This window comes from Palaemon carinicauda, unplaced genomic scaffold (assembly GCF_036898095.1).
Source record: "Palaemon carinicauda isolate YSFRI2023 unplaced genomic scaffold, ASM3689809v2 scaffold50, whole genome shotgun sequence".
Classification (NCBI taxonomy): domain Eukaryota; kingdom Metazoa; phylum Arthropoda; class Malacostraca; order Decapoda; family Palaemonidae; genus Palaemon; species Palaemon carinicauda.
Window position 1 is genome coordinate 82,869 of NW_027171762.1, and position 14,998 is coordinate 97,866.

Here is a 14,998-nt window from a genome sequence, read left to right on the forward strand (position 1 = left end):
ATTTCCCTTCAAAAAAAATTTTTTGGGTCAGAATTTTAATTTTATAGTCGTAAAATAATCGACAATTATCCAGCAACCCACCATACAATTTTTATGCATATCCAATAATAATTAGATTAGTAAATAACACCTTGAAATTGACATACCCTTCCTACATTTCAAGTGGCAGATTAGGGAGTCTGAGTCAGTGTGGTTGGCGGCCATTTTGTGGACATATCCGAAGCGTAAGCTGCCCTATCTATATATATTCTTGTTCCCTATAGAATTTGTGATATTTTGGTATATTTTTACCTGCATAAATATCATATTATATATTAAATATATGTATTTTTTTACGAAATTTCCAAGTACTCAAAAAATTACCTTTAGATATGGCCCCTGATATAAATGTAATTTACAAAATAATGAAGATTTTTTTACATATTTCTATTTTAGGATAACATATGTTTATTCCCTAAAAAAATTAGCCACTTCCTTTTTCATTTGGGTACCCAAAAAAATTCATGAAATTTGGACAATTTTTTTTGGCCAAAAAAAGTTACCCTTTTTTTCTCATTTCAGATCTTCACCTCCATGGGTCTGACTTCATCCAAAATACATCAAGATGTGTCCTAAACATTCAAGAATCAATTCCTAAAAGGATTTGTGTATATATGTATAAACTTTTTTTTTATGAATTTTTATGTCAGGTCTTTTTTTTTCTACTTAATTTTTTAAAATATTTATAATAAATAGTTTTTCTGCAGATGAGTAGTATTTATCTTTACAGTTGTTTTAAGCATTCATTGAAGTTTTTTTTGACAAAAGAAAAAAGGAGGTTACTGCAAAAACTGATTTTTCACGATTTTTTTTTGGCGTCGGGGTCGTTCGCGTCCGAGTATACCCTTAAAGGGGTGTCCGAGGACCGTACCTATCCAGGGTTAATGAGTTATACTGTGTATACTTGGATGGTTCTTCTTCTAGCAAGGAATTGGTTGGAGGATAATTTATTTTTTCATATCTGGTTGAGCTTTTGACCATCCATATGGGTACACTATTCAGTGCCGAATTCTCTTATGCATTTGAATTTTATTTCTAATGATGACTTTATATACATTTGTTTATTCATGAATACTTTAGTGAATTTTTAATCCATATTTGTTCCGTAACCGAAATACAAACCACGCTATTTACATTGGGTTTACCTTTTAGCGTAGCTGAAATGACGAGCCAATAGTTGTTAACGAGGGTTAATTACCCCCGCGCTAGTTAGCGGGGGTAGGGGAAGGGATAGCTTGCTACCCCTCCCCCCCACACACCGGTGATTTGCTTCACTTCACTTAGAGGTAGGACTTGACTTGGGGGCCAGGGCTGGCGGGCAAATATGTGTAAATAGCTAAGGTTTGTATGGTTAGGAAAAATACAAATTATCTCCAAATTTGTCATATTTTAAGATGAAAATTGGCAAGAAATGGTCGGTTTGAATACAGTACTTTATCAATATTTTACTTTTTGAAAATAATTTAAGTAATAGCAGTTTTATGTAATTAAGTAAAATGTGTTAATTATAGTACAGTTTAAACGTAAATTTTCTAAAGTACAAAAATAATCTGTTGTTAATTTTTCTTTTGCAGAAACAAAAACCAGATGTCCAAAAAGACTCCGGAAGATACGGTGCTACAGATGAAGAAACACATGTTGAAGTTACTTTCTCTTAGTGATTATACGGTTTTTTGTAAAACTGAACAAAAAAACGGCCAATTAGATATAGATATTTCTAAGATGCATCGTTCGTACTTAGAAGAGCACGAACCTCAAGCATTCGAACCGCCACCTTCCAATGGTTAGTGCTTCCTTTTAATTATTTTTACGTAATTATCTTAGATCGACATCTTTGAAGATAGATATAAAAGACCTTTGTTCCTACATGATTACAAACCATCGTCTTGTAATAGGAGTTTGATTTAACCCTTTTACCCCCAAAGGACGTACTGGTACGTTTCACAAAAGCCATCCCTTTACCCCCATGGACGTACCGGTACGTCCTTGCAAAAAAATGCTATAAAAATTTTTTTTTCCATATTTTTGATAATTTTTTGAGAAAATTCAGGCATTTTCCAAGAGAATGAGACCAACCTGACCTCTCTATAACAAAAATTAAGGCTGTTAAAGCAATTTGAAAAAAATATACTGCAAAATGTGCTGGGAAGAAAATAACCCCCTGGGGGTTAAAGGTTGGAAATTTCCAAAGAGCCCGGGGGTAAAAGGGTTAACTGAGATCGACATCTTTGAAGATAGATATAAAAGACCTTTGTTCCTACACGATTACAAACCGTCGTCTTGCAATAGGAGTTTGATTTAACCCTTTTACCCCCAAAGGATGTACGTTTCACAAAACTCATCCCTTTACCCCCATGGACATACCGGTACGTCCTTGCAAAAAAATGCTATAAAATTTTTTTTTTTCATATTTTTGATAATTTTTTGAGAAACTTCAGGCATTTTCCAAGAGAATGAGACCAACCTTACCTCTCTATGACAAAAATTAAGGCTGTTAGAGCAATTTAAAAAAAAATATACTGCAAAATGTGCTGGGTAAAAAATAACCCCCTGGGGGGTTAAGGGTTGGAAATTTCCAAATAGCCTGGGGGTAAAAGGGTTAATTGAATGTGGAACGGAAGTTTGAATTACAACGAGATTGCTATAACTACTGGCTGTAGTACACTTTAACCCTCTGTCAGATCTCTGTAATTATTTTCCTCCAACTGACTTGATTCTGGGACATAAGGCGGAAGGGGAAGTTTGTGCGCCTAATGCTGAGAACTTGGCCACTGATAATCCTGAGGTACAGTGAGGCTTCTTGATACAAAAGTTTCTGTATACGAAAAATTCATAATGAGAAACGAGATGTGAAGATTTTTTTCGCCACATAATACGAAAAAAAATTCATAGTGCAGTACATACTGTTCAGTATATTTCATATATATACATTATTGTACTGGATGTATTGTATTATTTTCCATTCATTATTGCATCATGTTCTAATTACTACTTCCTTTACAGGTATTAACAGTTAGGTTAGGTATATTGAATGACTCAAATGTATTTCACTGTGGTTATAGCTTTATTATAAAATTAGGAGATTTACATGTAAAATGTGACTCATCATACGAAATAGTCACGACACGAAAGCCACTCGGGAACCAATTAATTTTGTATCTAAAGGCTTTACTGTACTAGAGGATTGCCCCGTAATCCAGTATGTGACTGAGAAAACACTTGAGTCAGTTCTGTTGTGAGCTTGTGTCTCAACGTATGACAGAATGTCTGGTAACATTATAGAACAGTCTATATTGTGGTCTTGTTGATATAGGAGTACGGGGTTGCTTTGTCGATTAGACTACTGAGCCAGCTTGGCGTAAAGTATGAGGTACTATCCGGAGAACAGTTAAAAGGATTAATTGTTGGTGCATGTACCAGTATTCTAGGTTTCGTCTAGTTAGATTTAAAGTGTTCCTCCTGGTGGGAATTTTAACTCTCACCATTTAGGTATGTGGTGGTAGCTACCAGAGATATGAACTTTTGTCCTTGGCAGAAATCTGCTGGATGGAACCTACCTGATCCTGAGAACAGTTCATGTGTATGACAACGCTGCTTTTCTTCACTTGTCTCCCAAGGTATTCTCAGTCTTGCTGCTGGCTTCCGAGACCACTGTCCTGAAAGTAACGGACCCTAACCCTAACCAGTGAGTGTTCTTAGGGAATGCTCGTCTGTCCTTTAGTCAGGTGGCTGAGGTCCAGAGAGATTCAATCTGTTAGTAAGATGATCTACAATGGAGTTCTTGCATCTCGGGTGCCACGCTCTTCTCTGTCATAAGGTTGACCTGACCTTGAGATGCACCAGGGTCTACTAGTTAACCCTTTTACCCCCAAAGGACGTACTGGTACGTTTCACAAAACCCATCCCTTTACCCCCATGGACGTACCGGTACGTCCTTGCAAAAAACTGCTAAAAAAATTTTTTTTTTCATATTTTTTATCTTTTTTTGAGAAAATTCAGGCATTTTCCAAGAGAATGAGACCAACCTGACCTCTCTCTGACAAAAATTAAGGCTGTTAGGGCAATTTAAAAAAAATATACTGCAAAATGTGCTGGGAAGAAAATAACCCCCTGGGGGTTAAGGGTTGGAAATTTCCAAATAGCCTGGGGGTAAAAGGGTTAAATGGAACCAAGGTGGCTCTGTAGTCCTGGTTATCACCTTCAGTATCCTGATAGACCTGGTTGCAGAGACACGCCTACAAAATGGTCACTGGGCAATATGAAAAAGGACTGCTATACTCCGTCAACTCGTTTGGCACTGGTCCTTGATTAACCCTTTTACCCCCAGGCTATTTGGAAATTTCCAACCCTTAACCCCCAGGGGTTATTTTTTTCCCAGCACATTTTGCAGTATATTTTTTTTTTTTTAATTGCTCTAACAGCCTTAATTTTTGTCATAGAGAGGTCAGGTTGGTCTCATTCTCTTGGAAAATGCCCGAATTTTCTCAAAAAATTATCAAAAATATGAAAAAAAAATTTTTATAGCATTTTTTTGCAAGGACGTACCGGTACGTCCATGGGGGTAAAGGGATGGCTTTTGTGAAACGTACCAGTACGTCCTTTGGGGGTAAAAGGCTTAATATAATGAAGGATATGTGCTGTTGGGAATGTCAGACCTGCAAGGTCTCAAGGAAGGTTGTTACACCGCCAAACTTTGAAAATAGTGACAGCATCTCCTTTTGATTTGGTTGCTATGGATCTTGTAAGTCTACCCACAATCAGTACTGTTTTATTTGATATCTAATGTTCCTTTCTGATGTTTTTTGTAGTTTATGTTCTCATTAAATTCCATTATAAACCTATAAAAATGAGTGTGTATGTGTATCTATGGATGTGTGGAATGTAATGAGTGCGTTTCCTTTATTTCTTATAAGAAGAAACTGTTTTAGTTGATGAATTATTTTAGTTTGCCAACTTGCTCCCAGAATTAATTGAAGATGTGAACTGAAGTACCACCATAGCTGTGATTATTATTTGTTCCAACACGGTTACTTACCTAGAACTACCTTCTTAGGAGTTACTGGCTAACTCTACCTAACCGACCAGCTTTTTGTATAGAGGGAGATAAACTATACAAAAAGCTGGTCGGTTAGGTAGAGTTACCAGTAACTCCTAAGAAGGTAGTTCTAGGTAAGTATGTTAGGAAAAATACAAATTACTTAAAAATTTGTGATTTTGAAAATATACCAAGGTTGTATTAGTTTGTTTCATCTAATATTATTTTCAAGGAGTTATTTTGTTATTTTGTTGCTCAGACTTTGTTTTTTTTTCAGATCCCAGTAGAGAGTACAAACCAAAAGTAAAGCAATGGCTTTACAGGAAAATATTTCTCGACGAATTCAAAAATTTTGACTATAATGCTTGTAAGCGTCTTCTTGGGGACCTCCGTCGTACTATCGAGAGCGTTATGCTACAGAAGAAGAAGAAAACGCCAAAGCCTAAGCCACCTGCTCCTCCTCCACAGCAGCAGGTTAGTTTTATTAGAGTTCTTTTGAATAGAAATGTTAGAATTTATTGCCTTGTTATAAAACTTCTCTACTGATTAACCCTTTTACCCCCAAAGGACGTACTGGTACGTTTCACAAAACTCATCCCTTTACCCCCATGGACGTACCGGTACGTCCTTGCAAAAAAATGCTATAAAATTTTTTTTTTTCATATTTTTGATAATTTTTTGAGAAACTTCAGGCATTTTCCAAGAGAATGAGACCAACCTGACCTCTCTATGACAAAAATTAAGGCTGTTAGAGCAATTTAAAAAATATATACTGCAAAATGTGCTGGGGAAAAACTAACCCTTTGGGGGGTTAAGGGTTGGAAATTTCCAAAGAGCCTTGGGGTAAAAGGGTTATGGTTATCAGTATCAGCAAAATTTTTTTTTTTTTTTTTTTTCAAATCGAATACTTTGATATTGATAAACTAAAAAAAAAATTTTTCCTAAACTATTGTTACAAAATATGTCAACCCACAACATATCAAGTTTCCGAGGACATGATTATTCGATACAGGAAACTGGAAACCGTTCTCATTCACTGCCTCAGAAGTTACGAACTACAGAAATACATACAATGATATTGGTTGCTTTGAAAAGGGTTTCATAATAGCATAACTTGATATTTTCCGAATAGATTAAGTTACAGTACTTAATTAGAGGGGCACTCAGTAGATGCAGACCTCCACCATAGCAGCTTATTTGTCGACCTTTTGCTTGACCTTGACCTTTGACTTTTAACGTGTATAGAGCGGTGGGGATTTTCATGAACTCAAATATGAACCAAGTTTAAAGTCTGTGACAACAATGTCTAAACTTATGGGCTGGTTACGTTAATTGGACATTTTGCTTGACTGTGACCTTGACCTTTGACTTTGACCTTAACCATCCAAAATTTAATCATTACCAGCTTTTTAGATAACAGTTAATCAGTTTCATTACTCTACAATTAAAATTGTGACCAAGAAGCTGTTCACAAACAAACATACACACGGGCAAAAACATAACCTCCTTCCAACTTTGCTGGCGGAGGTAATTAGTTGTCTATGGCAATAGGTAGACCAAATAGCCTTTTACTAATTTTATGTATCATTTTCATAAGTTGGTGCTAGTCTACTGCAGAGTAAAGGCCTCAGACATGTCCTTCCTTACTCATCTGTTTATGGCCTTTCTATGTTAGTCTATACCTGCAATTTTTCTTAGCTCGTTAATCCCTCATCTTCTCTTTCCTCCCCTGCTTTGTTTGCAATCTCTTAAGTATGCATTCTGTTATTTTTGTCCATATAGAAACCATTATTATTATTATTATTATTACTATCCAAGCTACAACCTTAGTTGGAAAAGCAAGATGCTATAAGCCCAAGGGTCCCAATAGGGAAAAATAGCCCAGTGAGGAAAGGAAATAAGGAAATAAATAAATGAAGAGAACAAATTAACAATAAATCATTCTAAAAAAGGCAACAACGTCAAAACAGATATGTCATATATAAACTATTAACAACATCAAAAACAAATATGTCATATATAAACTATAAAAAGACTCATGTCCGCCATTGTAACTGTGACTGCTTTACCACAAAATCTGGATCGTTTAGGTTAAAATCTCTTCAGCTTTACTGAACATTTTGTGTGCTTGATCCACTGACTTAAGATGGCTGAAGGAGTTTTTATTATTTTAAATTTTATGGAAAGAGTTTGACAAGTAATACTGTACTGCAAATTGGATACAGCAATCATAGAAGGGTTAAATGGGTCGTTTTTACATTTTCCATTGTGATGTTTTTGTTCTAAATATTAATAAGATAATACCTTTTATTCTTTCTAGATATTGATAAGATATTGCCTTTTATTCTTTTTAAATGTTTATAAGATATTACCTTTTATTCTTTCTAGATATTAATACGATATTACCTCTTATTCTTTCTAGATATTGATAAGATATTACCTTTTATTCTTTTTAAATGTTTATAAGATATTACCTTTTATTCTTTCTAAATATTAATAAGCTTTTTCCTTTTATTCTTTATAAATATTGATTAGATATTACCTTTTATTCTTTCAGATTATCAATTTGATATTACCTTGTATTCTTTCTGAATATTAATAAGATATTACCCTTTATTCTTTATAAATATTAATAAGATAGTACCTTTCATTCTTTCTAAATATTAATAAGCTGTTACCTTTTATTCTTTCTGAATATTAATAAGATATTACCTTTTATTCTTTCTATATATTGATAAGATATTACCCTTTATTCTTTCTGAATATTAATAAGCTGTTACCTTTTATTCTTTCTAAATATTAATAAGCTGTTACATTTTATTCTTTCTAAATATTAATAAGATATTACCTTTTATTCTTTCTGAATATTAATAAGATATTACCCTTTATTCTTTCTGAATATTAATAAGATATTACTTTTCATTCTTTCTAAATATTAATAAGATATTACCTTATATTCCTTCTAAATATTAATAAGATATTACCTTTTGCTTTTTCTAAATATTAATAAGATATCTTTTATTTTCTCTCAATTTCTAGGTTATGCCGCAGGACTACAGCATGAACAATAATCACAATGTAAATAACGGAGGCCCCGCGGACATGAGTCGCTCGGTCGCACTACCGCCGGGGACGATTTTTGCTGCTACCTCAACGCATCCACCAGTGAGCAATGCACCAGCTGGTTATCAAGTAAGTCGTTATTACCCAAGTTTTATCAAAACAACCTTGTTTATTGATATGAACAGATTTTCAACCTCCTTTCTATCAGCGTTCAAATGTTTTCAAGGTTTAAAGGTCGCTCATGAATGGCATTCAAGGTTTAAAGGTCGCTCGTGAATGGCATTCAAGGTTTAAAGGTCGCTCGTGAATGGCATTCAAGGTTTGAAGGTCGCTCGTGAATGGCATTCAAGGTTTGAAGGTCGCTCATGGATGGCATTCAAGGTTTGAAGGTCGCTCATGAATGGCATTCAAGGTTTAAAGATCGCTCATGAATGGCATTCAAGGTTTAAAGGTCGCTCATGAATGGCATTCAAGGTTTAAAGGTCGCTCGTGAATGGCATTCAGGGTTTAAAGGTTACTCATGAATGGCATTCGAGGTTTAAAGGTCGCTCGTGAATGGCAGAGGCAAGGGACAGTGACATTGCCCTAGCAAGCAGTACAATGCCCTAGAGACTGACCATATATAATATGATAAGCGCCCAAGCTAAGACCAGGGAGGGCCAGGCAGTGGCTGCTGATGACTCAACAGATAGACCCATAGGCTCCCCCAAACCTCCCAACTTTAGCTCACAAGGATGGTAAGGTCGCAGACGCTAAAGGCACTAAGGAGTCTGAGCGGGACTCGAACCCCCGTCTGGCAAACACTAGGCAGAGACGTTACCAATCAGGCCCCATGATTGATGATTATTCATGGACTACATGCAGTTATCTTAAACCCAGCTTCAGTGGATGATATTAAGTCTTTGGGAAATATATCATTGAAAGGATGATATCAGTTTTACCTCTGCTACGAAACTCCATGTAAAGGATTGTAGTTGCCTCTTTCTCTAGCGACTAATGGTGGAGTAATTATACCGCAGTGTTGAATTCACTATTTATTTGTCGTGATCAAACCTGGTGACATAGACAATATGCGAGTTAGTATCATTACAAATTGACATATTATTGATCTAAAATCCATGTGTCAGACAATGAATAACACAATGATTTGTATGTTGATCGTTATAGCCTCCTCTAACTTACAGTTGTTAAAATATTAACATATTACATAATTGTGTACAACATTATACATACACGATGCGGTATTGTGGTAGTTTTGGAGATTGCTCTACGGTGTGTATTCTCTGCAAATTCTCGTTCACAACTACGTTATACATTCACGATGGAGATGTGTTTATGCTCCGCACATCAATGGCTTGATTCTTTTCCTATGGTGGTGTTCGACATGTGTTAAAGCTAAAGGTTAATGCGCCCGGGATGAGCGCTTCCATAGTAAGCATATTTTCTCTCGCTAGCTTTTAACTCTTTATTCTAGTTCCCTTTCTTCCATATAGCTATATTTTTTCAATATTAAACTTACCCGATAATCATGTAGCTGTCAACTCCGTTGCCCGACAGAATTCTATGGAGGGATACGCCAGCTATCACAATACTAGAAGGGGGTGTATTTACCAGCGCCACCTGTGGCCAGGTACTCAAGTACTTCTTGTTGACACCTCCTCAATTATTCCTCTGTCGTGCTTCCGGCAAGACGTTCTGGGATACGCTTATGTTCTTGGAGTATTTTCACGACTTTGGTGAAGTATTTCTCTTTGATTTCGGCTGTCGCTTTACTGGAAACTTCTATATTAGCTTAGTTAGCTTTTGGAATTAATTTGATTAATTATGGTGACGAGAGAGTATGAACTCTCGTTCACCTTTCAATGGCCGACCCTTCCCTTAGACGGAAGTGTTGGTGTCTAAGAGAGTATAGACTCTCTTTCTTAGTTTTGCTTAACAAAAGTTATAGATTTATTTTATATCTCTCCGCCTCTTATAGGCCTCTTCGATTAACTTCCTTTTATTATAAACTCATTAAAATTAATTTTTATATTTGTTTATATTCGACCTTCCTAATAGTAGGCGGTCTTTTACCGAAGTTAATAAACTTTGAGCCCGTCATTTCGGTTTTACCTGTTAACATATTATGCTATTTCCGCCACAGAGTTTGAAAGATTTTCTTTGACAGTCTCGTACTGTTTTCAAAGTTGAACTAACGTTTTGTTTTGTCTCTGCAGTTGTTGACGTTCAGAACGTTCAACTTGCACTCTATCGTTACGATAGAGAAAGAATGTTCACGGTTTCACGTTGCAGTAAGAGTAACCGTGTCTAGCGTTTTGTTCATTCTTTCTTAACTTAATGGTTTTGATCCTAATAAAGGAACTTTTCAGTTTTTTTCCTTTAACAATAATATGTTTTAACGATATATATGATTGGGCTCTTCTCTCAGGTTCTAAGTCAAGAGAGAGAGAGAGAGAGAGAGAGATAGAGACGGAGGGAGAAAGAGGATAAACGTTTCATTCAAGCCTGCCAGGCGTACGAGTAACGTCGTTATCGTTTTTTGCTCTTCTCCCTAGTCTCTTTAGGGGAAGAAACTAAACGTTTCTAGAGTGATCTAGTGTTTAGTCTCTTTCCAACCACTGAATTATCTTTCATTAGATTTTTCTGTTACATTGTAATTCTGTTTTCGCAATTACTAACTTTGAGAAAGGATAGAATTGCGTATTTCAGGTACAAACCACTTAAAGTTTCGAGTTCAGTGAAATAAGTGCAAACAGAAATCAAAGTGATAAGTGATTAGTGCGTGAGGGTACTTTTGTGCGCGCCAGTCGTCCTCCCAGTCCGGGACCTCTTGCAAGCTCCCAAGCCCAGGGGAGAAGCAATGTCGAAGGGCATAAGGGTTCAGCAGGCCTTGATCGGCGCACAGAAGTATTCTCGGTGGTTGTGGGCGTGTCTTACCGAGACCGTCACTCCCACCCGCAGACGATTGAGCCCTTATTTTGCTCGTCTGCAGAAGAGATTAGGGGAGAAAATAAAGGCAGAGTAACGCTGGTCTCAGGTCTCAAGACCTCTTAAACGTTAAGTCCAGACCTATGCCAGACGTACGAAGTTAAGTTCACAACCCGAATGCAGTCATTGGGTTAGCTCTGACTCTCCTCAGTCATCAGTTGATTACACTCCGCCTAAGAGGAGTAAGGTTCTGCCACAACAGATCTCTGCTGTTAAGGCTTTACCTCAGCAGAACTTAGTGTCTGCCGACCCCAAGTTAACTCTACTGCAGTCCATACAGTCACAACTTTCGGTCTTGATGCGTGAGTGTCGGGCTGAGAGTGTTGCGCCTCCGCCTCCGCCTACACTCCCCCCCCCGCCTATGATCGCTCTGCCTGATCACAGTACCACCTGCCAGGCGTACGATGTTGTGAACTCTACTACAGTCCATGCAAGCACAGCTTTCGGACTTGATGCGTGAGTGTCGGGCTGAGAGTGTTGCTCCTCCGCCTCCGCCTACACTCCCTCCACCTACACTCGCTCCGCCTGATCACAGTACCATCTGCCAGGCGTACGATGTTGTGGACTCTACTACAGTCCATGCAAGCACAGCTTTCGGACTTGATGCGTGAGTGTCGGGCTGAGAGTGTTGCTCCTCCGCCTCCGCCTACACTCCCTCCACCTACACTCGCTCCGCCTGATCGCAGTACCACCTGCCAGCAGTTCCACCTGCCAGGCGTACGATGTTGAGCCACGTGCTGAGTTTGCTGTTCCCTGTGGTGTTCAGCCTCCGCCTTCCTTAAGGCAACCTTTACATTGGGATCAGGAGGATTATACCTCTCTTCCTCCGCCTCCACTTGCTGCTCCACCAGTGATGCAACACTCGGTTGAGGTACAACATCCTCTCCCGTCCATGAGTCAGTCTCCTCAGCTCTCGCTGCAGCGAGCTCAACCCTCCACAAGGCAAGCACCACAACACCTTAGCCTTGCGCCTCAGGAGCCTCAGCTTGCGAGACATTTACCTTGTTCTGCGCAGCCTCTTCCTCATCGCGCTCCGCTCACACCACAGGAACTGGAACTTGCTACTCCGCTTCCGCCAACCGCTCAGCAAGCGCAACCCTTGGGTTCAACCACTCATGCTAGGAGTCAGCCTCCTCCACCCATGCGCCTTCCTTCTGCTTGTCTTTTATTCAGCCTTTGCAGACTGAGCCTCAGGTGTTCCCTCATCGGAGTCTTGAAGAGGAAACCACAACTATTGTTGTTCCAGCTCGTTCTGACTCTGCTGTTCAGCACGTAAAGAAGGTACACCCAAATACCTCCATTTTCATACCATGGTTTAAACCCCATGCAAGCATGCATAAAGCACTCTAGCACTGGTCATGGAATTTCTGAGAAATGTTAAACGCCATGCACACGCTCTGCTTTCCTTACAGCAGGCTCTGCTTACTACATGCTCAGCATACAGCATGCTCTGCATTCAGCATGCTCTGCATACAACAGGCTCTGCATACAGCATGCTCTGCATTCAGCATGCTCTGCATACAACATGCTCTACATACAGCATGCTCTGCATACAGCATACTCTGCATACATCATGCTCTGCATACCTTACCGCATGCTTCTCAACACATCTTGGGTTGTTGCCAACTCACTAGACTGTCAAGCAGTTTCATAACGTTGCCTTCTAGTCTGCTGCTTTTGCACCAGTGAACCCTCACTCAGAGAACTTAGCTTTTCTAGGATAAGGTCCCTGTAGATGAGAAAGTTCTTTTCTCCCTCCTTCTGATATTCCCTTGAGGACTCTGTCATTTGGAGGGAGCCTTTAGCTGCATAACCTCTTATGGACTTTTATTTAAGCATAACATGCTTACAGGGAAGGTAATGGTTCCACTTCAGCCGCTAATCCCGTCTGTTACCACACCTGCTCCCATAGACCTTGAGCTGTGTTGCATGACATGCAGTCCAAGCTTAGTCCTTGTTAGAGAATTTTTTGTTTACGGAGTCAATGTGTCACGGGGAAGACGTTCAACAACCAACAGAAGGGACTTGTTGTGACGCAGTGCGGCAACCTCAGCAACCCGTTAAGGAGTTGTCTGTACGACCCAGACAGTCTAGACAGATTCGGGTTGTCACTGTACTTCCTCGCTTGCCCATGATTGACAGTTTACAGACTGTGCAGCAGTATCATGATCTTGTGTCCGGCTCCGTCGGACGACTGGCTTTTAAGAGCTCCCACAAGTCGTCGCTGTCTGGAGATTTTCAAATGGACTATGGATCTGACCAAGGAACTGGGCCTCCTGGTCAATTTTGAGGAGTCTCAGCTCGTTCCATCCCAGACCATTGTCTCCTTGGGTATGGATCTTCAGAGTCGAGCTTTTCGGACTTGTCCGTCGGCCCCAAGGATCTTCCAAGCCCTAGAATGCATCCAGAGCATGCTGAGAAGGAACCGATGCTTAGTCAGGCAGTGGATCAGTCTAACAGGGACACTTTCATCGCTGGCCCTGTTCATCGAGTTAGGGAGACTCCACCTCCGCCCCCTTCAGTATCATCTAGCTGCTCACTGGATAAAGGACATGACGCTAGAGACGGGCTCAGTTCCTGTTTCCGAAGAGATGAGGTCTACTCTAACGTGGTGGAAGAACAGCATTCTTCTCAAGGAAGGTCTACCATTGGCTGTTCAGACCCCCGACCACCGTCTCTTCTCGGACGCATCGGACACGGGCTGGGGTGCGACACTGGACGGACAGGAATGCTCGGGAACATGGAATCAGGAGCAAAGGACACTTCACATCTATTGCAAGGAGTTGTTGGCAGTTCATCTGGCCTTGATAAACTTCAAGTCCCTCCAGCTTAACAAGGTGGTGGAGGTGAACTCCGACTACACCACAGCCTTGGCTTACATCTCCAAGCAGGGAGGGACTCATTCGAGGAAGTTGTTCGAGATCGCAAGGGACCTCCTCATTTGGTCAAAAGATCGAAAGCTCACGCTGGTAACGAGGCTCATTCAGGGCGATATGAATGTCATGGCAGATCGCCTCAGCCGGAAGGGTCAGGTCTTCCCCACAGAGTGGACCCTTCACAAGAATGTTTGCAACAGACTTTGGGCCCTGTGGGGTCAGCCAACCATAGATCTATTCGCTACCTCGATGACCAAGAGGCTCCTCTTGTATTGTTCTCCGATTCCAGACCCAGCAGCAGTTCGCGTGGATGCCTTTCTGCTGGATTGGTCCCATCTCGACCTGTATGCATTCCCGCCGTTCAAGATTGTCAACAGGGTACTTCAGAAGTTCGCCTCTCACAAAGGGACACGGCTGACGTTGGTTGCTCCCCTCTGGCCCGCGAGAGAATGGTTCACCGAGGTACTGCAATGGCTGGTCGACGTTCCCAGGACTCTTCCTCCTAGAGTGGACCTTCTGCGTCAACCTCACGTAAAGAAGGTACACCCAAACCTCCACGCTCTTCGTCTGACTGCCTTCAGACTATCGAAAGACTCTCAAGAGCTAGAGGCTTTTCGAAGGAGGCAGCCAGAGCGATTGCCAGAGCAAGGACGACATCCACTCTCAGAGTCTATCAGTCTTTATGGGAAGTCTTCCGAAGCTGGTGCAAGGCCAATGCAGTTTCCTCAACCAGTACCACTGTAACCCAGATTGCTGACTTCCTGTTACATCTAAGGAACGTAAGATCCCTATCAGCTCCTACGATCAAGGGTTACAGAAGTATGTTGGCAGCGGTTTTCCGCCACAGAGGCTTGGATCTTTCCTCCAACAAAGATCTACAGGACCTCCTTAGGTCTTTTGAGACCTCAAAGGAACGTCGGTTGTCCACTCCAGGCTGGAATCTAGACGTGGTCCTAAGGTTCCTAATGTCATCAGGATTTGAACCGCTCCAATCAGC

General features: G+C 40.1%; 1 protein-coding gene across 1 annotated transcript in view; it reads left to right on the forward strand.

Annotated features, from left to right (window-relative positions):
• The window catches only part of LOC137637036 (uncharacterized), a 39,365-nt gene that overhangs the window by 16,354 nt on the left and 8,013 nt on the right, over positions 1-14,998 (forward strand). Inside the window, exons 2-4 of the mRNA XM_068369346.1 lie at positions 1,614-1,822; positions 5,352-5,548; positions 8,114-8,266. Of these exons, the coding sequence (XP_068225447.1) occupies positions 1,614-1,822; positions 5,352-5,548; positions 8,114-8,266 (559 nt within the window). The remainder of the gene's footprint in view (positions 1-1,613; positions 1,823-5,351; positions 5,549-8,113; positions 8,267-14,998) is intronic.